We start from the raw sequence: 27,259 nt of genomic DNA on the forward strand, positions 1-27,259 counted from the left end.
GGGCAGATCAACCAAAACTACAGGGTGCTTGGTTGTGATGTTCCCTATTTGTATTGCTACATGGGCTGTGATGTGTCCCTGTTATAAATGGCCTGTAAAACCGCTGAGTATGATGGTGTCTGTTGTGGGCCACGTGTCTCACTGAAACATAGTGGAGGAATTGTGTGGGGTGCGGGACCCTCCTGTGTCCCAACAAAATTCTATGGGGTGTCCCCGAACTTTGCCTGCTACTACCGGTCTACCGGACTTGTCCCAAAGGATGTCGCAGACCCAAGTTGGGGAGCCCGAACACAGTCAGTCGATGCCGTTCATGTCTGCATTCTCTGAACGGGCGCTAACGCTATGGATCGGCTTTGCCCTATTCCTGTTTAGGGTGCCTGTCTGTTGGTTTCTCTGCTGATTTTGGGGCGCATTGCACTCTCGTGCAAAGTGTCCTAACTGTCCACAGTTGTAACATTCTTGAGCTTTGGGTTGGGCTGGGCTGTCCCTGCCCTCATTTACCCATGCGGGGTTCTGGTGCACTTTAACTGGATTCATGTCTGCCTGCTCTTCATCTGGTTTTATAAATGCGGTTTTGCTTTGGACTGATTGCTCCCAAGTGCGGGACAATCTTTTCAAAACCCATTTCCCATTGTGGGCCTCGTCTGAGGGGTCGTAATTTGCGCAAGCTTTTTGTCCTGCTTATGTCGCGTGAGAGACTAGGATTCGAGTCCATTTGGCAATATTATCTGGGGACAAATGGGCGCGGGCTAACTCGCCGAAAACTGCTGTGAAATGTATCCACAAGCGTCCAGCAAACGCTGTGGGGTGCTCGCTCTTCTTTTGCCTGTTGTAGCCGATCGCATCAAGAATCGCTGTGTGCATCTCTTGGGAGTGCGCCTCCTCCTACATTCTGTGGGTCGGGAAGGGCTGCCACGACAGAAGGGTCGAGGCTTAAAACCCTGAGCTTCACTTGCCCCTTTTCGTCCAGGCCGTACATGGTAGCCTGCTGTTTGACTTTCGCGAAAAATTAGTGGGGGTCTGATGTGGGTAGGAACGGTGTAATTTTTCCACACGTGTCCCGTAATTGGGTCACGGTTAACGGGGTTGTATAAAGGAAATCTGCAACTCCTTCTGCTGTGGCCCTGCAGTGTGTGGTTACAGGGTTCATGGGGGTGTGTTCTGGCTGTTCGGTTGGGGGTTGATGCGCTCTCCTTTTCTGGCAGTTTTCCTGCGTACATGTCTCATGTACGTATCTATGGGCAGTCTCGTTCAATTCCTGCCAATCGGGCCCGTTTTCCTGATGTAACTGGGGTCCGAATGTGCTTTGAAACCCATTTTGAACAGAAAGCAGAGATTGCAATTCTGCAATTTGCGTGGTCTACGGAGTTCTGCCTTTGTTCCGTCGTGGAAGTATGGATCGCTCGTAGGGCTGCTTTCAGATCATTGCACTGTTTCTGCAATTTCTCAACTTGTAGCTCGGTCTCTTGTCTTACCAAGACCGCACGTTACGTGTCCTGGTAGGCCTTATCGTATTGCGTTTGGAAACTACTCAAATGCGCGAGACAAGACTGGTGTGCCCTCTTGGCATAATCCACCTCTCTGTCCCTTGCTGCTAACTGCTCTCTCAAATCGCTCTTCTCCTTCTCTACTTAGCTCACGTCTACCTCACTACTTCTGTCTCTCGCCTCTATCTCTCTACGGAGCACCCTAACGACCTCTTCTGTGCCTCGCAATTGTGCCAAACAGGACATGATTGCCATTGGCTTGCGAGCTTTCCCCAAGCTCTTCTTGTGTATGTCTGACAGGTTCCCCCACCAAGTATGTCCTATACTCCCGGGACCTGTTTCGTCATTGGCGCAGAATTCACTCCAAATTCACCCCTTTCCCTTGGAGATATTTCCTGATCTCATCTTCCCAAACGGGAACTACTGGTTGCTGCGACCTCAAATTACTGGGGGTTCATAAGGTGCTCCATTGCCTTCATTGCCATTTTCTCTATCTAGGTTCTCTACTGAATTTGGAACAGGGGGGTGATAAAGTGGTGATGTAAGCACGGGTACGGCGTACGCTAATTTCCGGCCTACAATACTCCCGACAGTTTTACGCAACAAAATCTCTCAGGTTTACCTGATATCCTTGTTAGTACGCATGCATTAACATACTTCCGAATCTCGGAGGCTTGATCAGTACTGTTCTTACGCTTGTGGTTTTTCTGTTTCTAATTGGGTTCCAATTCAAATTTGGGTTCTCTCAGAGTGGTTGGGCCATTTCTAAGTCGAGTACCGTCAGATATCGCCAGTAAATGTTGCTAACTTGCTGTTGTCTCTTAATTTGGCTCTGTTTAATTACGTTTGCTCAAGAGTCGCCAGGTATCCTTAGATACCACCACAAGGTTCAAAACCGAATACTGATCAAAGACTCGATACACCAGTTAGTAAGTTCAAAAGCAACGCTCATTTATTTACACACAGTCAAATATACTCATGCATTAAACTCTACAACCTAAACTATCACTATTACTAAAAGCCTATACTTAGCTTTGGGTGCCCACTCAGTCAGAGGAACAATGGCCATTGCTCGGTTCTGAGGCTGCTGGGTTGAGCTGTTTACAGGATAGCAACTAGGAGCGTCTATCTTGTAGCGTGCGTTGACTTGGAACTTACTTGGTCTGGCGTAGCTTTGGCAGGTCTCTCCTCGCTGAGAGCCAAGGCCAAGAGAGAGATCCTCTCTTGGGGAATCCTTTTTATACCTAAAAGGGCTTTGCGCGCTTTGGGGCGGGCCTTGAACTTGGCCCCAATTAATTGGGCCATTTCCCAATTGTCCTTATCGATGTTCCTCCAATAAAGGAGTGGGTTTCCTGGTTGCTGGGCGTGTCCTAGGTGGCCGTTGGTTTGCTTTGCTTTGTTTTAGTCTCCTCTTGCGCCGGGGTGTCTGTCTTAGCATTGTTTACCTGAATATTGCCTTTTGTTCCCGGGGATGGCTCATTAGTATGTAGATGGTTCTGCAGTATCGGTCTTGTCTGAGAGCTACAGCTCTAATCAACAGACAGACCTTGCACTGGCTTGCTTTTTCGGTATTGTCCAATTTTCCCTGCATTCTTTGCCAAGTGTCCATTTTGTAATCGGGACGTGGCCATCCCAGATGGCTACAGTGTCATAAAGTGTCAGGAGATTACATTCCTCGTTTGGTCAGAAAACAAATCATTATTAGGGGTGTGGCCAATAGGCAAGCTGGAATTACACTACAATATCCCAAATTCAAATATAAAATTTGGACCATTAAATGGAAATGCATCTAGGTAGAATAGAGTTAACTAATAAGAATCATATCTTCATTTTCAAATATTTTAGGGTTCTGGTCCACTTTTGTTTGGTCCTTCGGGATTAAATGTTAATTAAGGACAAGATGCTATCTCGACCAACACCACATGCTTCCACTCAAAATAAGCCAGCACCTGTCCGATGCATTCGCTTACAGGATGGTTACAGATTAGGAAGACCATTCAGCCCATCCAGCCACTAAACCATTTTCCAAGAAGCCACTTCTAGAATTCTAGGCATAAGCCCTGCCAGGGAAAATTCCTTCATCCGAGCATCACAAATGCAGACAAGTTTGATGTATTTCAAGAAAAAACACTTGGGGGCTGTTCTGCCTACCTGGTGCCTAAGCGCATGGATGGCACTTCAACAATTTCTAATATTCATTAACAGCTTAGATCAGGAGGTAGAAAGTCGTATATGCAAATTGCCAATAACACAAAGATAGGCGGCATTGCTAGCAGAGTAATTTTATACTTTAATTTACAAAGGGGCATTAATAAATTAAGTGAATGGGCAAATCTCTGGCAATTGGATTACAAGGCAGCCAAGTGACAGAACCTATAAACAGATAGGTCTGACCATTTTCTAAATGGTGAAAACCCAGAAACAGTAGAGGTCCTTACAAACCCAGAGATCCATGTGGATAGATAATTAACATGTCATGTATAGGTCCAGAAAATGATCAAAACATTTAATGAAATACTGGCCTTTATATCTAAAGCGCCAGAAGGGGCTGTTTTAACACAGTGGGCTAAACAGCTGGCTTGTAATGCAGAGCAAGGCCAGCAGCGCAGGTTCAATTCCCATACCGGCTTCCCCGAACAGGTGCTGGAATATGGCGACTAGGGGCTTTTCACAGTAACTTTATTGAAGCCTACTTGTGACAATAAGTGATTCTTAATTAATTAATTAATTGATAAAAGGGGTTATAAATTATGCCTGAGCTATACAAAGGCCTGGTTAGCTTACCATAGAATACTGTGAGCATTTCTAAGCATCACACTTTGGAAAGACTTTGGCTTTGACGGTAATGCAGCACAGATTTACTTAAATGATACCGAGATTCCAGGATTCATTCTATGAACTGGAGTTGTATTCCCCGGAATTTAGAAAATTATGAGGGGCTTGTGATCAAAGTTTTCATGGTATTAAAGGCAACAGAAAACTTTTTCTACCCACCCTATTTCCTGGTGTTGAGGAATCTAAAACTAAGAGACACAGTCTAAAAAAAAAAGACTTGCATGATGCACATAGCACTTTTGAATGACCATCGGACTTTTGAGTGCAGTCACTGTTGTAACGTAGGAAACACAGCAGTCAATTTGCACACAGCCAACTCTCACAAGCAGCAAAACAATAATGAGCAGGTAATCTGTTTTGATGCTGTCCCCTGCTCTTCTTTGAAATAGTGCTGTGGGACCTTTTGCATTCAACCGAGCAGATAAATGGAGTCTTGGGTTAATGCTTCATCCAAAAGACAGAACCTCTGGCAGTGCAGCATTCCCTCAGTATTGCACTTGGGGACAGCTGTGAGTTTTGTGCTGAAGCCCTGGAATGGGGCTTGGAACCAGGCCCTTGTAATTCAGAGGCAAGACTGCTGACAACCAAACCATGGCCGACTACAATGGAGAACAGATGCCAGTGAAAATGTCACTGGTCCAGTAATCCAGAGGCTCAGGCTCTGGAGAGAAATCCCACCACAGCAGCTGGTAGAATTTAAATTTCATTAATAAAATCTGGGACTGAAAAATGGTCTCATTGCTAGTGACCATGAAACTATCATTGGGACAATGGCACAGTGGTTAGCACTGCTGCCTCACAGCACCATGGACCATCCAGCTTTTGGTGTGTGTGTGTGGAGTCTGCAGGTTCTCCCCGTGTCTGTGTGGGTTTCCTCTGGGTGCTCCAGTTTCCTCCCACAGTCCAGGATGTACAGGTTAGGGGGATTGGCCATGCTAAATTGCCCCTGGTGTCCAGGGATGTGTGGGGTAGGCTGGAGTGGACATGGGTAGGGTGCTCTGACGGAGAGTCAGTGCAGACTTTCTGTAGTGATTCTATGATTGTTGTAAAAGCCCATCTGGTTCACTAATGTGAACTTATTCTTGTGTGGTCCGGATCATAAAATAGGGTTGACCGTCAACTGCTCTTTGAATTGCCTGAGAAGCCATTCACTCAGGTTAAGGTCAACAAACGCTGACTTTGCCAGCGATGTCCACATCCCTTGAAAGAATAAATAAAAAAATTATTCCATTGTTTTGGGTACTGAAGCTTGGAATCAACACATGCTTTTCCTCAAGCAGCGGTTAGGTTAATTGCTCATTTCAAATCTGAAATTTTTGTTAACCACAAGATCAAGGGCTATGGCATAAAGGTTGGTATATGGAGTAACGGTGGTATATGGAGTAAAAGTGGGTATATGGAGTTAGGTCACAGATCAGTTATGATCTCACTGAATGATAAGATAGGCTGGAGGACAAAACGGTTCACTCCTGTTAATATGTTCCAAATAAGTTGCAGTCTGATGAGCTTTACCTGGATTTTTCATAATATAGTGCACCATTTGTCCAACTGTATCAGCATTGCACTCACTACCGTCTTGGAAATCTAAGAAACAATGTACAAAGTACAGCGAGTACAGTAAAATACTATCAATACATAGTTGGGCATCACAATTATAGTAAAACTTTAGTCAGCAGTGTAGATGCTGCGGCAAATCTGACACAATGGGTTAATTTTATTATATCAATACCCAAAAAACAGTTGTGTGATTAGCCTAATGTATAATGTTCATCCTATAGATAGATTCTGTATTTTTAAAGATTCTGTTCTGGAACCATTCCACTTGCTCTACAGTCTGTCAATTTCCCCTTCCACGTCACCTCAACTAGATCAGATTCTATCTGAAATCTTCCCGAATCCAATGTGATATTCTAATTTTTGCATAGTCATCCTCAACAAACGTGGCTATATCAACAAAATGCACACCATCAATTGGACAACATGAAAATGGACAGCCTTGCTTGAAAATAAGTTTTTAAAAATGCTTGGCTGGACTTGTATAAAAGCAATGAGAAATAAATGAGGGTTCGTCCTCATGGCTTGCTACATCCATGTGTCTTAATGGGCTCCATCTTGCACTCAAATTCACCTTTGAAATGGAGCAGTCAAATGAACTCTCTTTCTTTGACATATTAGTTGAGAAATTTGCCAGGCGGTTCTCTACCATGATCTACCCAAGCCGTTCACTGGTCAATACTGCCCTCCAATTGTACACAAGGCACCAACTCCACTGACAGTTAATTTATCGAACAGTGAAATACCTACCTATTTGAAAAGTTTGTGACTTGATCAAATTGGTCATCCCTAAATGGGAGTGCTCGTTGGTCGTAATTTATTCTAGTTTGTGGCTGCCAACTAGGTACAAGTAAAGTTGAAGCTAACTAGTTATTACAGTGGATGCCTTTTGCCAACGGGTTAAGGTTCTGTCGTCTTGATACTTGTACTTGCTAAACTATTCATTGTTTTTCACTGCTAACTTGTGTCTTGTTTTTAAATGTTTAGATGAATTTCTGTTGCTGCAGCGTTAACCACTTGGCCAGGTCATTATTGTAAATGTGAATTGGTTTTCAATGGCGAAATAAAGGTTACTTAATAAAGGACTGACTGAAAAAAAATTACACGCTTTGGATTCTTACAGTTCCACGTGCTAGAAAAATGACCTTATTGGCAACCTCAAATAGGGGCCAAATAATTTGCCACCGTGTAAGCCCAATAATGAAATAGGGTGCATCAGAGGCATCTTGCAGGATAATAGCTAATGACTTCCCTGATCAGATTATTTTGCACTATCTATCGCGCAAACTAATGAACAGGCCTAAAGCCTTCACTTTTGGCCCTGAAAAGTGCCTGTCTACCTAAGATTTCCCCGAAGATTGTTAGTCAGACTCACAGCGTGACATGTCTGTATGTTGAAAGCTACATACCTTCGTTAATACACAGGGCTTTGATCTTTGCAGACAGAAACAACATGTACTCAATGTGTCCGTTTCAGCTAAACAAAATATGTGACAGCCATTTGCTGGTTCATTTTTCAAGACAATACCTTGGCCAGAGTCAAGCTGCCAGGTTTAAATTCCAAACAATTCTTGGCAGTTAACTGTCAGTCACCAACAACTGGTGCATTCTCTATGCCAACGCCTCTATCAATCAAGACTCCACTTGCTAGCCAATCATTGCTCTTTTAATACAGTATAAATTTGTTATCTCCCTTAGATTTGTTTTCTTGCCAATGTCCTGATGAGTGCAAGACGAAAAGCTTTGACAGGGAAGGATGTCTCTTTTTCAGCAATGCTCAATTTCTGTACTATCAAGGAACTATTCTAATTTTTGTTTTGTCATTTCTCCTTCCTCGTTGGATCTTAAACCTCATCATATGGTGGTCACTACTCCAAACTACTGATTACTCATAACCATATCTGACACCATCTCTGCCCTTGTACAGCTACAAACATACCACTTTGAAAATGTCCTTCACACATTTTAGGAAATTTCAATTTCCCTATTAACTCACTTTATCCAAATTAATAAGCAGATACTTAAAATCCCCCAGAGCATTAACCATTATTCCTACTCATTTTTCTAACTTAATCGCACATTTTCTCTTCTATTTCCTCCCCACAATTTGGAGATCATGGGGCTGCTTCAGCACAGTGAGCTAAACAGCTGGCTTGTAATGCAGACCAAGGCCAGCAGCGCAGCTTCAATTCCCGTACCGGCCTCCCCCGAACAGGCACCGGAATGTGGCGACTAGGGGCTTTTCACAGTAACTTCATTGAAGCCTACTTGTGACAATAAGCGATTAATATTATTAATATCTGTACTAATCTCTAATCTAGTTCAAGTCCATTTGCTTCTATTCCATAAAATTGCCTCCTATAGCGTCCAAATATTTGAATACAAAAGGAGATAATCTAGTTCTCCAAAGCTGCTGAAGCCATTCCATAACATAAGGGGCAATTTCCAAAGATGACTTGATTTAAAATCCCAGAGTCAGTCTCCAAGTTGCTATCTAAACTTGATGTTTGAATGAAATAAATAATTTTCAACCCTCATACAAAATATTCAGCTTAAATTAAATGTCCATAATCACCGATTCTGTACAAGTCCAAATAGTTTTAGTTGTCACTTCATTAATTGATTCTCTTACCCATCTGTGCCTCAGCATCCTGCTTTTCACATTCTAACTCCGTGTCCGTTGTGCATCGATAACCTTTCTTTTGCAGAATATGGCAAATCAATATTCCCAGGAGTCCTGTGAGAAAGAAGACAGGTACCAATACAAATGCGATGTACTCTGGATGCCCGTTATTTGGTTCAGTTTGGTTCAGTTTGCCGCCATTGAATTCTGTGAAAATGAACAAAAATAAGGTCAGATATCTTAGAAAAAGGTGAGATATTTAACTATTTTGGTAGTTTCCTCTTTTTTTGTCCTAATTCATTTTCTTCTACAACTGTTTTATTCCAAGTTGGACTGGGTATGCTTCTGCAGGTGTCAAGTGCTCTCCCAAGTGGCCACTCTTCATGCCTTAATATAGTCAGCTAGTGCTGGAAGCAGTTCAGCCCCAGGAAGGGGAGAAGGGAGAAGTAAGAGTTATGGGGGGGGGGAGAAGAAGCCAAACATCATGCTGTTCTCACTTAAAGATAGAGGCATTCTTCCAGTCAGAGCCACTAGATACTAATCAAGAGTTAAGTTGTTATTTAAGACCAGTAATGGGCAAATCAGCCTCTAGAGCCTATCCCATTCGTGGACGTTGGTGCCTGAACCCATTTATCCACCTTTGTCCCATGTCCCTCAATATCTAAAAATAAAAACTAGTAATCCAAAGCGTGAAAGCATCAAATGTCCCCAGGTCCAAGGGAAGACCTTTGTGGGCAGCACGGTAGCACAAGTGATTATCACTGTGGCTTCACAGCGCCAGGGTCCCAGGTTCGATTCCCCGCTGGGTCACTGTCTGTGCGGAGTTTGCACGTTCTCCCCGTGTCTGCGTGGGTTTCCTCCGGGTGCTCCGGTTTCCTCCCACAGTCCAAAGACGTGCAGGTTAGGTGGATTGGCCATGCTAAATTACCCGTAGTGTCCATAAAGGTTGGGAGGGGTTATTGGGTTGCGGGGATAAGGTGGAAGTGAGGGATTAATGTGGGTCGGTGCAGACTTGATGGGCCGAATGGCCTCCTTCTGCACTGTATGTTCTATGTAATCTATGTAAAAGACATGGTGGCACAACGGTTAGCACTGCTGCTTCACAGCACCAGGGACTTGGGTTCCATTCCAACCTTGGGTGACTGTGTGGAGTTTGCACATTCTCCCCATATCTGCGTGGGTTTCCTCCAGGTGCTCCGGTTTCCTCCCACAGTCCAAGGATATGCAGGTTAGGTGGATTGGCCATGTTAAATTGCCCCATGTCCAAAGGTTAGGTAGGGTTACAGGGATAGGGCAAGAGAGTGGGCCTGGATGGGGTGCTCCTATCGAGGGTCGGTGCAGACACCATGGGCCAAATGGGCCTCTTTATGCATTGTAGGGATTCCATGATTCGAGAAGAGGGGATGAAGTAAGGTTCCAGATGTCTACTACTATGAGGTGGATTCAATAGTTCCACATTACAATTCCAAATGACCTGCTCTGATTTAAGAGTTATATTCTTTATTCTGACTTTCCTCTTAAGGGGAAATTATTTAATTACATCTACTGCATCAAATTCTTTATAATTTTAAACACATTGATTAGATAATCCCTCACTCTTCTATACGTGATCAAATAAGTTGATGAAACTACCCTCATACTTGAACCCTCGGGTTTGCACTATACCCTTGACAAGGTTGAGGTTTGGTGCCCAGTACAGAGTTTCCTCACCTCCATCGTTCCTAGTTTATCATTTAGAAATACTCCAATTTGTCTGTCTTGAATCCAAAGTTGATACGCTCATGCTTCCCTACATTGTACTCCAATTGAGAACATTGTCTTTTTGCAACATTCCACTCCCATCTGCACTACTTACTGTGCTTCTCAATTTAGTACATTCATTAAATGCTGATGCATCTCTCCTTCGTTCAAATCATTGATAAATACATAGTGAAAAGCAGAGATATTACTAACTACAGATCCCTGCTAAATGCCACATCATGCAGATGCCAGTACCCTTTAAATACATGCCCTTTATTCCTACTCTCAGACCACCACCAACTAAATTCCCCAACCTATGCAACAAGGTTGACTCCAATCCTGTACATTTGCATTTTTGCTAAAGAGACCCTGTGCAGAACTTTAAACTGGTGACCCGCTAGAAGTCTATATACATGAATTTTCAGGCGCTCCCTTATCCACCATGTTTGTAACATCACTGAAAAAGTTCAACCCATTACATAACTATGCTGACTCCAATCAGTTGAAATTTGTTGAAGTGCTAAGTCACTCTGTCCATAATTCCTGATTTCAGAGTGCACAGGTCAACTGATATAATATCAAAGAAGAGTGCAGGGGGGCATGCCAAGAGCAACACCAGGCATAGCTAAAAATGAAGTGTCAACTTGGTGAAGTTACAACACAGGGCTAATTGTGCACCAAAGAGCAGAAGCAGCAGGTAAATAGCCAGAGCTCAGCGATTCCACACTAAACGCATCAGGTCTAAGCTCTGCACTCCTGTCACATACAGCCGTGAATGGTGGTGGACAATAAAACTCACTGGAGGCTGCGGCTCCACAAATATCCCCATCCTGAATGATGGAAGAGCCCAGCACATCTGCGAAAATACAAAGCTGAAGCATTCGCAACAATCTTCAGCCGAGTGGATGCTCCATCTCGGTCTCCTCCGGAGGTCACCAGCATTACAGATGTCAGTTTTCAGCCAATACGATTCACTCCACATAATATCAAGAAACGAATGGCTGAAGGCACTGGACACTGCAACGGCAATGGGCCCTGACAATATTCACGCAATAGTACTGAAGACTTGCGCTCCAGAAATTGCCGCACTCCTAGCCGAGCTGTTCCAGTACAGCTACAACACTGGCATCGACCCGGCAATGTGGAAAATTGCCCAGTGTCCTGAACACAAGAAACAGGACAAATCCAATCCAGCCAATTACCCCACTATCAGTCTACTCTCCATAATCAGCAAAGTGATGGAGTCATCAACAATGCTATCAAGCGGCACTTACTTTGCAATAACCTGCTCACGGACGCTCAGTTTGGGTTCCGCCAGGGCCATTCAACTCCTGACCTCATTACAGCCTTGGTTCAAACATGGACAAAAGAGTTGGTATTAGAAGTGAGGTGAAAGTGACTGCCCTTGGCAAAAAGGCAGCATTTGACCGAATATGGCATCAAGGAACCCTAGCAAAACTGGAGTCAATGGGACTCAGTGGGGAAACTCTGCTGGTTGGAGTGATACCTGGCACAAAGGAAAATGGTTGTGGTGGTTGGAGGTCAATCCAGGATATCACTGCAGAAATTCCTCACGGTAGTGTCCCAGCCCCAACCACCTTCATCAATGACCTCCCTTCCATCATAAGGTCAGAAGTGGGGATGCTCGCAGATGACTGCACAATATTCAGCGCATTCACGACTGCTAAGATAATGAAGCAGTCCATGTCCATCTGCAGCAAGACCAAGACCTGGCAAGACCTGGACAATATCCAGGCTAGGGCTGACAAGTGGCAAGTTCCATTCGAATCACACAAGTGTCAGGGAATGCCCATCTCCTACAAGAGAGGATCGAACCTTGACATTCACTGAATCCACGACAATCAACATCCTGGGGGATGCCATTCATTGGAAATTGAACTGAACTAGCCATATTAATATTGTGGCCAGAGCAGATCAAAGACGAGGATTGCTGCGGTGAGTAACTCACCTCCTGATCACCCCAAAGCCTGTCCACCATCTACAAGGCACACGTTAAGAGAGTAATGGAACACTCTCCACTTGCCTGGATGAGTGCAGCTCCAACAAAACTCAAAGAGCTCAACACCATCTAGGACAAAGCAGCCCGCTTGATTGTTACCCCTCCCACAAACATTCAATCCCTGCACCACCGACAACAGTGGCAGCCACGTGTACCATACGCTGCAGGAACTCACCAAGGTTCCGGACGCAGCACCTCTGAAACCCACGACCACTACCATCTGGAAGGACACAAGCAGCAGATACCTGGGAACCCCACCACTTGGAGGTTTCCCTTCAGTCATTCACCACCCTGACTTGGAAATATATTGCCATCCCTTCACTGTCACTGGGTTAAAAGCCTGGAATACCAAAACAGCACTGTGGTGTACCTACACCTCAGGGACTGCAGGAATGCAGAGACGTGACATTTCCCAGCTCCGGCAAAGCAACCCAGAAAAAAGGGGCCCAGAAGTTGGAATTTTCATTCCGAGGGGTAGGGGGTGCATTAGAAATCTGGCTTTCTGCGCCCAAAATGAGTGCGGAGGCAGCCGGTTGTGGAGGCTGCCTGGCCGGAAGGCTTGCCTTTGTGAACTGGCACTTGCTGAGTGTAATAAAAAATAATTCAAAAGAAAACCCCCAGCCCTCATCCGTCAGATCCTTTCATCCCACACACAGGTCCCATGACCGCTCACAAGCCCCATTGCCCATCCCATGGCCTCTCATACCTTCTATGCCAACCCATGATCCTCAAGGCTTTAAAGCTCCTTTATCAACTTATTGCTAACTGATACCAATCCATGTCTCCATCACCAACTTTGCTCCTACCAACTCCACACCAACTCACCTGATACCCATCATGGCCAAACCAGTTACGTTCATTGATGTATATAAATAAACAACATACTTACTGATTTTTTTAAAAATTCAATACTTGGAAATTCCTTCAACTAATCCCTTAGAAAAATAAACACTTCTCTTCTGTACACACTCGGAGCTCTGAATAGAACTAGTCACTTAACAAGTACCCCACTGTGATAATGTTAGGTTGTAAAATCAGTCATGCAGCGCAGGCTCATCTCAACAGAATGAAATATTTTTTTAAATCTACACTTTTTTAAAATGTAAAGACCTGTAGAATTGAATCCCTTGACAGCTCCAATGAGTTTATGAACTTGTTACACTTGCGTCTACTTTTAAATGGCACCTGATTTCCCCAAAGGGTACCTTACCACCCAAAAGTCTCAGAAGACCATATCCAAAGGACAGGATTCACAAGTGCCAAGCAATGATCATTTGAGGAGTATAAATATCTTGGGAGTGCTGTGGGAATGGATGGGATTCCAGCGATAGGGAGGGGCAAGACCACAGAGGAAACATAAACAAGGACAAGAATTTAAAAGTGAAGATATTGTAAAGAAGGAACAGAGAAAAAGCGCAGGGACAAGAGACTGCAGCAACTGAAAGTAAATTATCAGAAAGTTTTGACTCGGGAAGGTCAGATTAGCTCAGTTGATACCACTCTTCTTTGGTCCTAGGCCAATATGTGCTGTATATTACTCAATATAGCAGGTCCTGCCAGTCCCTACCTGTCTGTTCATGAGGATATTGAAGATTCCACAGTACCACTCACAGAAAAACAGACATTTTTCCAACTTTTTTTGCCAACATCCTCCCTCAGGTCACCAAAGAAAAAATAAACTGACCATACATCTTACTTTTGATTGTGGGGGGGCAGCATTACCGGTGTCTTTAGCTATGTTTGTCCTGATTTTTAAATAGATTTGTGCATTTCAAAATGTTGTATAGTGTCTCACACAGACATTCCAGCAACATGGAGAGAGACAATCCAAATATACTATGTTGGCATTTCTTTGCCCTGCATACAAAACTGTTAAAGTTCTACATAGGAAGGGTCATCAAATAGGTTTCTTGCCATAAGTGGAGCTCATCTCATTCAGTATAATTCGCATCCATTCAAGATAATACAACAAAAAATAAAACCGGAGGTGGTAACTTCCCGACTTTGATGGGGGCACCTGAAAGGACAACTGCAGCAGAGAAAAATTGATTTCCAGATGGGAGTTAATTTTCTGGTAAATTATAACTTTGGCTTTGGATCACCATTAAAAGCAAAATCACCCTTGGCTCAAATTTGGAAATATAAAAGATGTTCCAGAGTTAAAAGTGCCACTTTGTACCCCAGCTCTCTATTGGTCAAAAAGCAGGAATGTTATTGAGAAATAAGTCTATTTAGCAATTTTCATACTAACAATTGCATTATTATTGGAACTACCCTTACTGCGCTGTAATGTTCTATTGTCTATGGGAAGTTTTTACTTTCCAGTCACCCATACCTATTAGTGCCTTATTATTCACTGATAAATCAGTCAACAGATGGGTCAACCTTTTAAACAAAAGGAGTGCAAACTAATGGAGGTCTCAAATAAGTTACATGTATATATTTCCATTCATTAAAATACAGCTTCAAGTGAAAACAAGAGCACCCAAGTGCCCCAGCTATTGATCATATATGTAATATCACTTGCACTTCTTATTGTAGTCAGATTAGAAATGTAGAGATATGTAAAATATTAATGTAGACAAATCTCAGTTGTCAAGAACATAAGGCACAGCATGACAATCTACTTGTAAAAGAATCAACATCATTAATGACCACAGGAAACAAATCCCAATCTTTTAAATTCTTTAAAAGAAAACCTTAAGTAATATGATCTTTAGAAGCTTCATACTGTTTCCAAGAAAAAAAGTAATGACTCAACGTTGTGCCATTTTGGGTGGTGTCAATTAGTAACAACTCAGAAGGGCATGCCCAGACGAAACGATGTGTTCTCTAAAAAGCAATGTAGTTAATAAAAAGAATACAAATTTTACAACGCTATTTTAAAATCATATTGGTAACTCTCTCTTTCCCCTCCACCCCGGAAGTGGTAAATACTGGGTAAATATCCAGGAACCACATGTGACCCATCAGGCTGCTGGAGTGCGGCCCATGAGCCATTTTGTTAACTGTTGCCAGATTTCACTGGTTTCCATCCACAAAGCTGTTTGCCTACCGGTATAATTGAAGGGATACCCTCGTAAAGCAAGGGCAAATTAAATGATGTGCATGATGATTGCACACAACATTCACTGTGAGAGAGGTGTGATCCCTCTGCATCCAATCAAGCAGCAGGTTTTGCCGGATGATTTGGAAGCATACACAGCCAAAGTCCAGGAGCTGAGCATAGAAGACGGTGTCATCCTCTGAGGAACTAGAGTGGTAGCTCCAGGCCGCGGGCACAGCCCACTCTTGCAGGACCTCCACAACAGACACCCTGGGGTGTCGGAAATAAACATATTGGCTCGCAGCTATATCTGGGGGCCCAGGATCAACTCCAACATCGAGCGGTTGGCCAAAAGTTGTATACCTTGCCAGAAGCACCTGAAATTGCCCCCGGCGGCGCCGCTCCACACGTGGGAATGGTCAGGTTGCCCTTAGGCCTACCTCCACATAGAACTTGCCGGCAATTTCCAGGGGGCGATATTCCTCGCCATCTTGGAAGCCCATTCCGAGTGGTTGGAGGTCCACAGGATGCAGGCGACCACCGGGAGAGCCACCGTTGAGCCATACTTTCCATATGCACGGCATTCCGGAGGTAATTGTCTCGGATAATAGAAAAGCTTTTACGAGTGCAGAATTTGGCTCCTTCGTGGCCGCGAACGGTTTTGCCAAGAGGGCGGTCCAGAAGTTGAAGCAGAGGATGCAAAAAAAGACCTGCGGATCCCGGGAGACTCAGTTGGTGCGTTTCCAAACCATGTTGCATGTCATGACAGGGGTCGCATCAACCAAATTGTTGATGGGTTGCCGCTTCTGCACCCGGCTGAACTTGGTCCCAGACCTTGCTGTGAAGACTTGCTACAGGCAGAATAGGTCCAAGGCAGGTGCAAGCTGCCGCATATAATTACGCTGTTTCACCCCAGGCGTTTCGGTGCATGTCCTAAACTTTGGTGAAGGAGCCATGTGGGTCCCAGGCGTTGTATTATCCCAGTCCGGGCCAATTTCTTCTACGGTGCGAGCACAAGGCCGTGAATCAAACCGGCACGTTGACCACCTCCATGGCCGTACTCCTGTGGTGCCGAACCCAGTCCAGGATGCACGAGCCTCGCGGGTTCCACCGCCACTGCAGGGAGGGGTGTTATAAACCTCATGGAGACCACGGGTGTGGACCATTCCTTTCCCCTTGACCTCCACAGAATATGAACTTCACGGTAATGGGGCAGGGCTTCCCCTCAACAGTATAAAAACCCTGACCTGGGTGCAGGTTGGGGCGGGAGACCCCTTGGGAGAGGGGATTTGAAAGAGTATCGTTTGCATCCTACTTGCCCTTTCATGCTTGTGCTCTCGGTGTGGATACTACAGAGGGCCACTCATGCAGCCCACGCATTAGCCTCGGTTTCCCATCACTGTGCTAGGTTGAGCCATGTTGACTTTTTGTTGGGACTGTAATTTAATATTGCGTGCCACATTTATTTTAGTTGGTGAGTTGAACGTAAATTATGCAATCTGACAGAACCCGATATAACATTACATTCATTGCTTTTCAAAATCAAAAATACTTCAAAGGAAGCAATGCCACGGCTAAATTAAGCATTAAGATTTTGGGTAATGTACTGTCTTTTGCCCTCCCCAAACCCCCAACTCAGTCCCACCTCAAGTTAAGTTTCTGACTGCCTGAATTTGTCACTCAATTATTACTTGCAGTTATATTTTTCATGTATTTGACTTTGCGCATTGAATTTAATGGACTGATAGTTTTGAAAAGTCTTGTCCAGTTGTGATACCCTTATTCGTGGATTTAGGCCTTAGGAGTGGAAGTTACAACAGCTCAAAACGTTGATGTGGTCTGAAGAGACATTCAACAACTGCCATAACTCCACACATTCCTATTACTCTGAAAATTAAATATTACACAGATGCGAGGATTATGGTAGCTTAGTGTCAGGCAGAAATATCCAAATTACAGCCTGGATAGTGAGACACAGGCCACAGTTTCTCAGAGGCTCGCACATAATCCCTTTTAATTACCTGTATGAGAAATGAGCATTTTATGTTGTTTTTACATGAATAACTCTGGTTCACAAATAAGATGTCAACAATAGTGCTTGATGGGAAATAAGATGTCAAGTGGAGTTTTGTGTAAGCTGCAGTGCTAAAGTTTTTGTAACTGTGTACATGACTGACCTTCGGGGATGAACAGAACTTACAATAACAAGATGCAGGTTGTTGCTCTTATTAGCCTTAGTTTTATTACCTCTGATTATGTCACCTTTGCTCACGAGTCGCCAGGTATCTTTCTGATACCGCCACGTGGTTCAAGCTTGAGCTATGATTAATAAGTCAGCACACCGCTTAGTAAGATTGAAATCAACGGTCATTTATTATGTACAGCAATCAATACTTACACAATAATCCTACTATCTATATCAAAACCTACCACTACTGGCCAATACTTAACTTTTGGGGATGGCCCACCAGGTCAGGGAAACAAATGGTTTATCGAATTGGATCTGGGCTGCGGGATTCAAAAGGCTGATACGGGTCGATGGCTCGGAATCTCGATCGGGTAGGGATCGCTAGAGTCAAACTTACTGTTTCTGGTCGATGTTCTTGGGAAGGTTGCGAGCAGGAGACGAAGGGAGAGAGAGAGAGATCTGAACTTGGCCCCTCAATTTATAGGGGCCAGGGGCTTCCCGCCTCTCGGGGAGGCCCTTGACCCGGAGTCCCAAGTGATTGGACTTGTTCCAAATCACTGGGTTCGATATGCTCCAATAATGGGGCGATTCCTCGATCGGGGGGTGGTCGTTCACCTGTCTTTGTTTCGGCCCATGCAGGCGCCGAGAGGTCTGGCCCGGCATTCAATTGCTAATACTTTGCAATTGTTCCCGGGGATAGCCGATTAAACTGCAGATGTCTGTGTTGATGTGCTGCTAATAGTCGTAGGTATCGATCTGGGCCGACTTCCCCAGAGCCGAATACGCTATTCTGTCTGCAGCTGTCCGTTTGTGTCTTGTTGGCTGCTTTTCCCATCAGCCTTTTCGGTTAGCCATTTTATATCGGGTTTTAGCCAAATTAATAGGGAATCAGCCATTTTAGGTGGCTACAAGGTGCAGATGGGGACCTCATTCTACATCATTTTAGCTGACGGTTCAAGGATGTACCAGGAGCTAACAGAAACCATTGCTAGGCGAAGCAAGGCGGAAGCCAAAATGAACATAACAAGTCCAAATAAGGAATCACTGATAAGAAAACTGCAAGCAAGGCAGAGAGCGGGGTGTGTTTCTCAGAGATTGTATACAAGAAATAATGCTGTGATAATTCTGTGTGTCTGCTAATGTTCTTGCAAGATCGATTGAATAAAATACTTCTTCAGAATTTGGCTAAGTGTAAATTATCAAGTGAGCGGTGTTTCTCACAATTGGGGGCTCTGTCTGGGATAGTCTTCAATGATCGAGGGGGGCGGCTCAAGAGGAACCGAGAAGACGAGTCCCGTTATTTAAATGGTCTCGTACTTCGTCTTGAGTAGTCATCCACGGTCAACTGAACACGGTCCTAGGGTAGTCATTCTGAAGAAGCAAATAACGGATTATAGTGGCAGGCACGCCGTGAAAGTGAAAGTCAGGCAACTCTGTGCACGGAGCAAGGTAAGAAAAATGACTTTTAAGTATTACCTTGTTGACTTGAGTTCATATCTAGACATCCGTATAAGTGTATGGGCGGATTGATGATAGAAGTACTTTCAAAATTGTGATTGTTTGACGGACCTGTCATAACTAGACACTTTACTTAGAAATAAGTGAAAGTTGATACATTACAATGGGAAATAAAAACTCGAAACAAGGAGACAGCGCCAATAAAAAAATCCCTAAGAATATCCCACCAGAAAGGCCATTGGGTCGGATGTTAGTGAATTGGGATTTTGAGAGTTGTACAAAAGATAAGGACAGGAAAACAATGATAACATTTTGTTGCTTCATATGGATAAAAGAAGCAATCCGTAAACCTTCAGTCTTTTGGCCGAAATACGGTTCGGACGAAGATTGGGTGTGCCAAATTTTGAATATATATGTCAATGATAAAAGACCCTGTTCCGATAAAGTAGTAAGTTACGCGAGTTGTTGGCTTCCCAGCAGGAACGCCACCCGAATATATCCGTTAATCCCACAGGGCGAAGACGTTCCCACTGCCCCTCTTAAACAATGGGACATCCTAGATAACATAGTCACCCCCTTATAAGAATAAGTCAAACGACGATGACTCGCCAAATGACCAACAAATGAATAAAGGCAAATCAGAGAAAGTCCCTGAAAAAGGAGAGAATAAAATGCAATTAAGATCCGCGAAAGGGCAGGGAGAGGAACCAGAAATAACCAAGATGATCCCCCTTCGGGAAGTCCCTATTGGAGAGGGAGATGTAGGATTTGTAAATTCTCCTTTAAATTCAGGAGAAGTCAGAGCATTCAAAAAAAGAGATGAAGACGTTAATGGAAGACCCCTTAGGACTGGCGGAACAATTCGATCAGTTCTTAGGTCCTAATATATACACATGGACCGAATTAATGTCCATTATGAGTATCTTATTCACAGGGGAAGAAAGGGGTATGATTAGAAGAGCAGGCATGCGAAAGTGGGAGAATAGTCACCCGCCAGGGGTAAACGGACCACCAGCAGAAGAAAAGTACCCCAATCAAGACCCACAATGGAACCATCAGGTAGAGGGCCATAGAGATCAAATGAAAGATCTGAGAAATATTATCGTTGAAGGCATAAGGGAAGCGGTGCCCAAGGTACATAATCTAAATAAAGCATTCAAAATTAGACAGGAAGGGACGGAAACTCCCTCAGCATTCTTAGAGCGACTTCGGGAATCAGTAAGGAAGTATTCTGGACTAGACCCTAACGACCCAGTAGAACAGGCCTGACATACATAAAAAGTTACAGAAAATAGAGGATTGGAATGAGAAATCTCTAGATGAATTACTAAGAGAAGCACAGAAGGTATTTGTAAGACGGGAGGATGTGAAGGAAAAACAGAAAACTAAAATGATGGTTGCAACTGTAAATGAGGAAGTGAGCAAACAGGGACAGGTGGGTATAGGAGAACCAAGAAGAGGGTATCAGGATGTAGGATTCAGAGGAAGAGGACGTGGCAGAAGGAGTCGGGGAGGATACAACAATAGTCAACAGGCGGGGCGTTTTAACTGCGGGAGAATGGGTCACTTCATACGGGCCTGCCCGGACAGGGAACGGGAAGACAGAGCGGCTAATGACATGAATTACACAGATACCGAATAGGGAAGTCAGGGGATCCCCCTCTCGGGGATTCACTGAGAACCCTTGCTAAACATAGAGAAGATACCGTGTTCCTAGTGGACACCGGAGCAGCAAGATCATCTTTGAATTTCAAACCAAAGGGGGCGGAGGTATTGGACAAAAAGTTAAATGTTTCGGGAGTAAAAGGAGTGGAGGTCCCCATATTTGAACCCATAATCCTCCGATTATAAAATGAGGAAATCAGGAAACGACTCTTGTATATACCCGGTCTGAGCTACAACCTATTGGGAAGGGACTTGATTATCAAATTAGGACTAGAGATTCGGGTAGAAGAAGAACAATTAGTTATCACTATGGCCACTTTAACAGAAGACCAAGAGAAAGAGATAAATCCAGAAGTCTGGGCAACGTTTGAAAACAGAGGTGGACTCAAAATAACTCCTGTTGAAATAACTTTGAGACAGAAAGGGGAGACGGTGTGTGTAAGACAATATCTAATTTCAGCGGAAGGTAGGAAAGGATTAGAACCAGTGATAGAAAGATTGATATCAACTGGACTAATCCAACCCTGTATGGCTCCATATAACACCCCGATCTTGCCCGTAAAGAAGTCAGATGGGACTTACCAATTAGTGCAGGATTTGAGAGCCATAAATAGAATAGCTCAGGTGCGACATCCAGTCGTCCCTAACCCATACACCATTTTAAGTAAATTACCCAATGAACACAAGTTCTTCAGCGTAATTGATCTTAAAGACGCATTTTGGACATGTCCCTTAGCTCCAAATAGTAGGGACCTATTCGCCTTCGAATGGGAAGACCAGAAAACAGGGCGTAAACAACAATACAGATGGACGGTCCTCCCGCAAGGGTATACTGAATCTCCCAACTTATTCGGACAAGCTCTGGAAAAGGTTCTGGAACAATTCCGGGTGACAAAAGGAAGTTCCCTACTCCAATATGTAGATGACTTGTTGGTCTCTGGAGAAAACAAGGGAGAGGTAGAACGAACCACAAACAAATTGTTAAATTTCCTGGGAGAACAGGGATTGCGGGTTTCAAAGAATAAGCTCCAGTACGTAGAAAAGGAAGTAAAATATCTAGGACACCTGATAAGTGAGGGAAAAAGAAGGATTAGTCCCGAGCGGATAGCAGGCATTCTGGTAATAAAAACCCAAAAAACGAAAAGAGAACTCTGAAAATTCCTGGGATTGATTGTCTATTGCAGACTCTGGATAGACATGTACGCTCAGAAAACAAAGGGGCTGTATCTAAAGTTACTAGACAAGGAGCCAAACATTCTCAAGTGGACAGCCGAGGAGGTTAAACAGGTGGAAGATCTGAAAAAGGCACTCATGACGGCTCCCGTCTTGGCCTTACCCTCCTTAGAGAAACCGTTCCACCTATTTGCTACCGCAGATAAAGGAACGGAGTCCTGACACAAAAGTTAAGGAATAAAAGGCAGCCAATTGCCTTTTTGTCCAAAATATTAGACCCAGTGTCCCGGGGGTGGCCAGAATGTGTCCAAGCAATAGTGGCCACGGCCATATTGGTTGAAGAAAGCAGAAAACTGACGTTTGGGGGGTCCTTGGTGGTCAGCACCCCGCACCAAGTCCGCACCATACTTAATCAAAGGGCGGGGAGATGGTTAACGGACTCTAGAATCCTCAAATATGAGGCTGTATTAATGGAAAGAGACGATTTGTGCCTCACAGTGGATTCTTCCCTTAACCCAGCCACTTTCCTGTGGAAAGGGACCGAGAACAATGAACAGAGGTGCAACGTGAATGCGCAGACATCATAGAATACCAAACTAGGGTTAGACCTGATCTCAGAGACATCCCACTGCACGCCGGTAAACGTATATTTATAGACGGGTCGTCCCGGGTCATTCAATGGAAAAAGCATAATGGTTATGCGGTAGTAGATGGCAGCGAACATAGAGTAATAGAAGCCGACAGGCTACCTAACTCTTGGTCGGCTCAGACCTGTGAATTATATGCATTAAGCCGGGCTTTGAAAGAACGAGAGGGCAATGATGGGAGCGTCTATACAGATTCAAAATATGCATTTGGAGTAGTACATACATTTGGGAAAATATGGCAGGAACGAGGATTGATAAACAGTAGAGGAAAAGAACTGGTCCATGAGAAATTGGTAAAGCAAGTCCTAACAAACTTAATGCTCCCCAGGGAAATAGCAGTAGTACATGTGAAGGGACACCAACGAGGAGACTCGTTGGAAATAAGGGGTAATAAATTAGCAGATGAGATGGCAAAAGGAGCGGCCCTGAACCCATCACCATGTGCATTATGACCCCAGTCATAAATACTCCCCCGGAGATACCATACTTCACGGAAAGAGAGAAAAAATAATTAAAACAGTGGGGTGTGGAGGAGGATTCAACGGGAAGATGGCAGATGCCGGATGGCCGGTAAATGTTGAACAAACCAATAATGAGAGAAATAATGACTAATTTACACTCAGGAAGTCATTGGGGAATTCAGGCTATGTGTGACATAATCCTAAGGAAATATGGGTGCAAGGGCATGTACACTGTAACCAAACAAGTATGCGAAGGATGCATGTCCTGTATCAGAATCAATAAGGGAGCCCTTAGAAAACAGACTATGGGTGGGAGGGAACCAAGCCTGAGACCCTTCCAAAGCATACAGGTAGATTTCACTGAACTACCACCCGTGGGAAGGCTGAAATACGTGCTAGTCCTGGTAGACCACCTTATGGGATGGGTAGAAGCTTACCCTACGACCACCGCCACCGCAGGCGGAGTCTCAAAAATCATTCTGGAGCAAATAGTTCCCCGGTATGGGTTGGTAGAGAATATAGACTCGGACAGGGGAAGTCACTTTACCTCTAAGGTCCTGCAGGAAACCATGAGAAGTTTGGAGATAAATTGGGACTTCCACACTCCTTGGCACCCCCCCCCTCATCAGGACGGGTGGAAAGGATGAATCAAACCCTTAAAAATCATTTGTCAAAAATAATACTAGAAACTAGGCTCCCCTGGACAAAATGCTTACCGATAGCCCTTCTAAGAATCCGAACGGCTCCAAGAAAAGATTTGGGGTTGTCCCCATACGAAATGTTGTTCGGATTGCCATACCTTGGAACAATGGGAGAATTGCCCATTACAGAATGTAAAGATATCTATGTAAAGAAATATATACTGGCACTGTCTTCCTCATTATCATTCCTTAGGAGACAAGGACTGCTAGCGCAGACACCTCCCCTTGAATTCGCAGTCCACAAATTTAAACCAGGAGATTGGGTACTGGTGAAATCGTGGAAAGAAACCAAGCTTCAACCCACTTGGGACAGACCGTTCCTGGTCTTGTTAACCACAGAGACTGCCATATGAACCGCGGAAAAAGGTTGGACTCATTACAGCAGAATGAAGGGTCCCGTGAAATCACCACCTGAACAGGAACAATGGCATGTGGAGGCCACTGAGGAACCATTAAAGATAAGGTTGAAAAGACACTGAATCCTGAACTATTCAATAATATGATGAAACTACAGCTAAAATGGACTATACAATGTATAATAATATTAATAATGTGGGGGGACGGAAACGGTCGTCTGGTTACATTGACAATCCCAGAAAGTCGGTACCCTCAGGTAATACGGACTGATCTATGCACCCTCATAGACTGCGAGTCAGTGGGGAATGCAAAGGAGTTTAGGGTGGAGTCTCTTGATTATTAGTAAGGGGGGGTGATTACCGAGAGGGGGGGTTGGCTGAAAAGGTTGTGCCATTTGCTCAATCACAGAGGGGCACCACCGGTCGTATCCATTCACCAGATTAGTGGAAATTCCCCCTCAACATGCAAGGCTGTAACTTGTCACCCTGTATACATCACCGTAAAACACACGGCCTGGACCGAGGCACGCAATTAGCGTTGTTCACTAAGAAATGAGATGATCGGGGCAAAAATGAAAAATAGCAGGACTAAATGCTGCTTCCGTATTTCAATAGACCAGTGGGCAACTCCCACTAATGGAACTGGGAACGACAAGATGGAGGAAGGACAGGGAGTTAAAATAATTGAAGTAAAAGATTTAGAGAAAGCCTTTGAGATAGAAACCGGCTATGAGGGACAGAATGCGTGGATTGAGTGGGTGAGGTATTCGGCCCAGACGCTGAAGAAAGACAATTGTTATGCTTGCGCATCAGGTAGACCACAGGCCCATCTGGAGCCCTTTCCAATGGGGTGGAAAGAAAATAGAGGGAGCATGGAATGCATGATGGCCTTGTACCAAGGTGAGAACGCCTGGGGCAACAGGACCTGCACTGCCCTATCTCTGATGTTCCTTCCTGTTAAGCAGAAACAATCAGCAAACGCTCCCTCCTTCTTGGTTACCGTGACGCATCATAAATCGTGTATAAGTCGTTCTGATACGGGACTAAGTAAAGATATGGGAGAACTCAAGACTTGTCTTGCGACTAAGAACGTGACCACCCAGGGCAATTACTCATCACTAAAAATACCACGTGCAGATATATGGTGGTATTGCGGAGGAAAGATCCCAAGACCCACTCTACCTCCCCAATGGAAAGGGACATGCGCATTAGTTCAGCTAACCATACTGTTCAGTATAGCATATGAAAGACAAGAGGAGAAGGGGAGTGTAAAAGGGAAACGATCTAAACGAAGCATACCCACCTCATTTGATGACAGAATTTACCTGGACTCCGCTGGCATCCCCAGAGGAGTACCAGACGAGTTCAAAGCCCAAAATCAGATCGCAGCTGGGTTAGAGTCCCTCTTCTAGTGGGTCACGATCAATAAGAATGTAGATTGGATAAACTATATATACACTATAATCAACAGAGGTTCATAAATTATACCAGAGACGCCGTAAAGGGCATAGCGGAACAACTGGACGCAACCAGTAGAATGGCCTGGGAGAATAGATTGGCTCTGGATATGATTTTGGCAGAGAAAGGTGGTGTATGCGTAATGCTCAAGGGACAGTGTTGCACGTTTATCCCCAACAACACGGCACCCGACGGGTCGATTACCCGTGCGCTACAAGGATTAACCACTCTGGCTGAGGAAATGGCAGACAACTCGCGGGCAGTCACATCCATGACTGGGTGGCTTGAATCAATGTTTGGGAAATGGAAAGGGTTAATTGTATCCATCCTCACCTCCATTATCGTAGTGATAGGAGCATTGGTGGCAATAGGCTGTTGCATCATCCCATGCGTAAGAGGCTTGGTGCAGAGGCTCATCGAAACAGCCTTGACCAAGCAGATGCCATTACCCCTGGGTAAAGGAGGCCAGGAAACAATTTGCCTGCTAGAAAGAGGGAAGACTGAAGGAGAGGATGACCCCATAGAAAGAGAGGTTGAGAGGATGTTGGACAATTTTGGGGAAGGCTAGAAGGGGCGACATATAAAAAGCAACAAGAGTAAAAAGAAAAAAAAAGGGGGAATTATGAGGAATGAGCATTTTATGTTGTTTTTACATGAATAACTCTGGTTCACAAATAAGATGTCAACAATAGTGCTTGATGGGAAATAAGATGTCAAGTGGAGTTTTGTATAAGCTGCAGTGCTAAAGTTTTTGTAACTGTGTACATGACTGACCTTCAGGGATGAACAGAACTTACAATAACAAGATGCAGGTGCAGATGGGGGCCTCATTCTACATCATTTTAGCTGACGGTTCAAGGATGTACCAGGAGCTAACAGAAACCACTGCTAGGCGAAGCAAGGCGGAAGCCAAAATGAACATAACAAGTCCAAATAAGGAATCACTGATAAGAAAACTGCAAGCAAGGCAGAGAGCGGGGTGTGTTTCTCAGAGATTGTACATAAGAAATAATGCTGTGATAATTCTGTGTGTCTGCTAATGTTGACAGGCGACACCCGTTCTTGCAAGATCGATTGAATAAAATACTTCTTCAGAATTTGGCTAAGTGTAAATTATCAAGTGAGCGGTGTTTCTCACACCTGGGACTATCAAGATGGACAAACATGCCAAATGGGTGAAAAAATGACCATGAAATCCAATCAAATTATGCCAACAAGTCAATCGTACATCACACATTGTTCACCCACCCTCTTACCAGATTATAATCTCAAGAGATAAAAAAAAAAGAGGGAAAAAATCAGTTTAGAAGGAACAATTGGAAATTTCTCTCAAGATCTCCTCAGGCAAGCAAGCAACATTTCAGCAGACCAATGCTGCCTATAACTCATCACAATTAATTGGAAATGCCCTCCGCTTCAGATCTTATCATAAAGTCATTGCAGTATAGACTCATGACAGCACGGAAAGAGGCTCTTCAACCCATCATGTCCATGTATTCATCAAGCACTTATCTTGTATGCTATGGCATTTCAAGTTATCATTTAAATTCTTCTAAATGTTGTGAAGGTTCCCACCTCTATCACCTTTACAGGCAGCGAGTTCCAGGCAGCGAGTTCCAGATTCCAACCATCTGGGTGAAAAGGTTTTTCCTCCCAACCCGTCTTAGCCTCCTACCCCTTACCTTAAATCTATGCCCCCAGGTTATTGACCCCTCAGCTAAGGGGAAAGGTTCCTTCCTATCCATCCCATCTATGCCCCATATAATTTTATACACCTCAATCAGGTCCCCCACTCAGTCTTCTCTGCGCCAAGAAAAACAACCCCAGCCTATCCCATTTCTCTTGAT

General features: G+C 44.2%; 1 protein-coding gene and 1 long non-coding RNA gene across 2 annotated transcripts in view; one reads left to right on the forward strand and one right to left on the reverse strand.

The window, feature by feature from the left end:
* Positions 1-27,259, reverse strand: part of LOC140408822 (RELT-like protein 1) — a 132,112-nt gene that overhangs the window by 60,308 nt on the left and 44,545 nt on the right. Inside the window, exons 2-3 of the mRNA XM_072496554.1 lie at positions 8,509-8,706; positions 5,835-5,906 (exon numbers count right to left, since the gene is read on the reverse strand). Coding sequence (XP_072352655.1) covers positions 5,835-5,906; positions 8,509-8,706 — 270 coding nt within the window. The remainder of the gene's footprint in view (positions 1-5,834; positions 5,907-8,508; positions 8,707-27,259) is intronic.
* On the forward strand, positions 18,602-26,509 carry LOC140408820 (uncharacterized). Its single transcript, XR_011940211.1, has 2 exons — positions 18,602-18,942; positions 23,792-26,509. It is a non-coding gene; the product is annotated as an uncharacterized lncRNA (long non-coding RNA).

Source organism: Scyliorhinus torazame, chromosome 3 (genome assembly GCF_047496885.1).
Source record: "Scyliorhinus torazame isolate Kashiwa2021f chromosome 3, sScyTor2.1, whole genome shotgun sequence".
Lineage (NCBI taxonomy): Eukaryota > Metazoa > Chordata > Chondrichthyes > Carcharhiniformes > Scyliorhinidae > Scyliorhinus > Scyliorhinus torazame.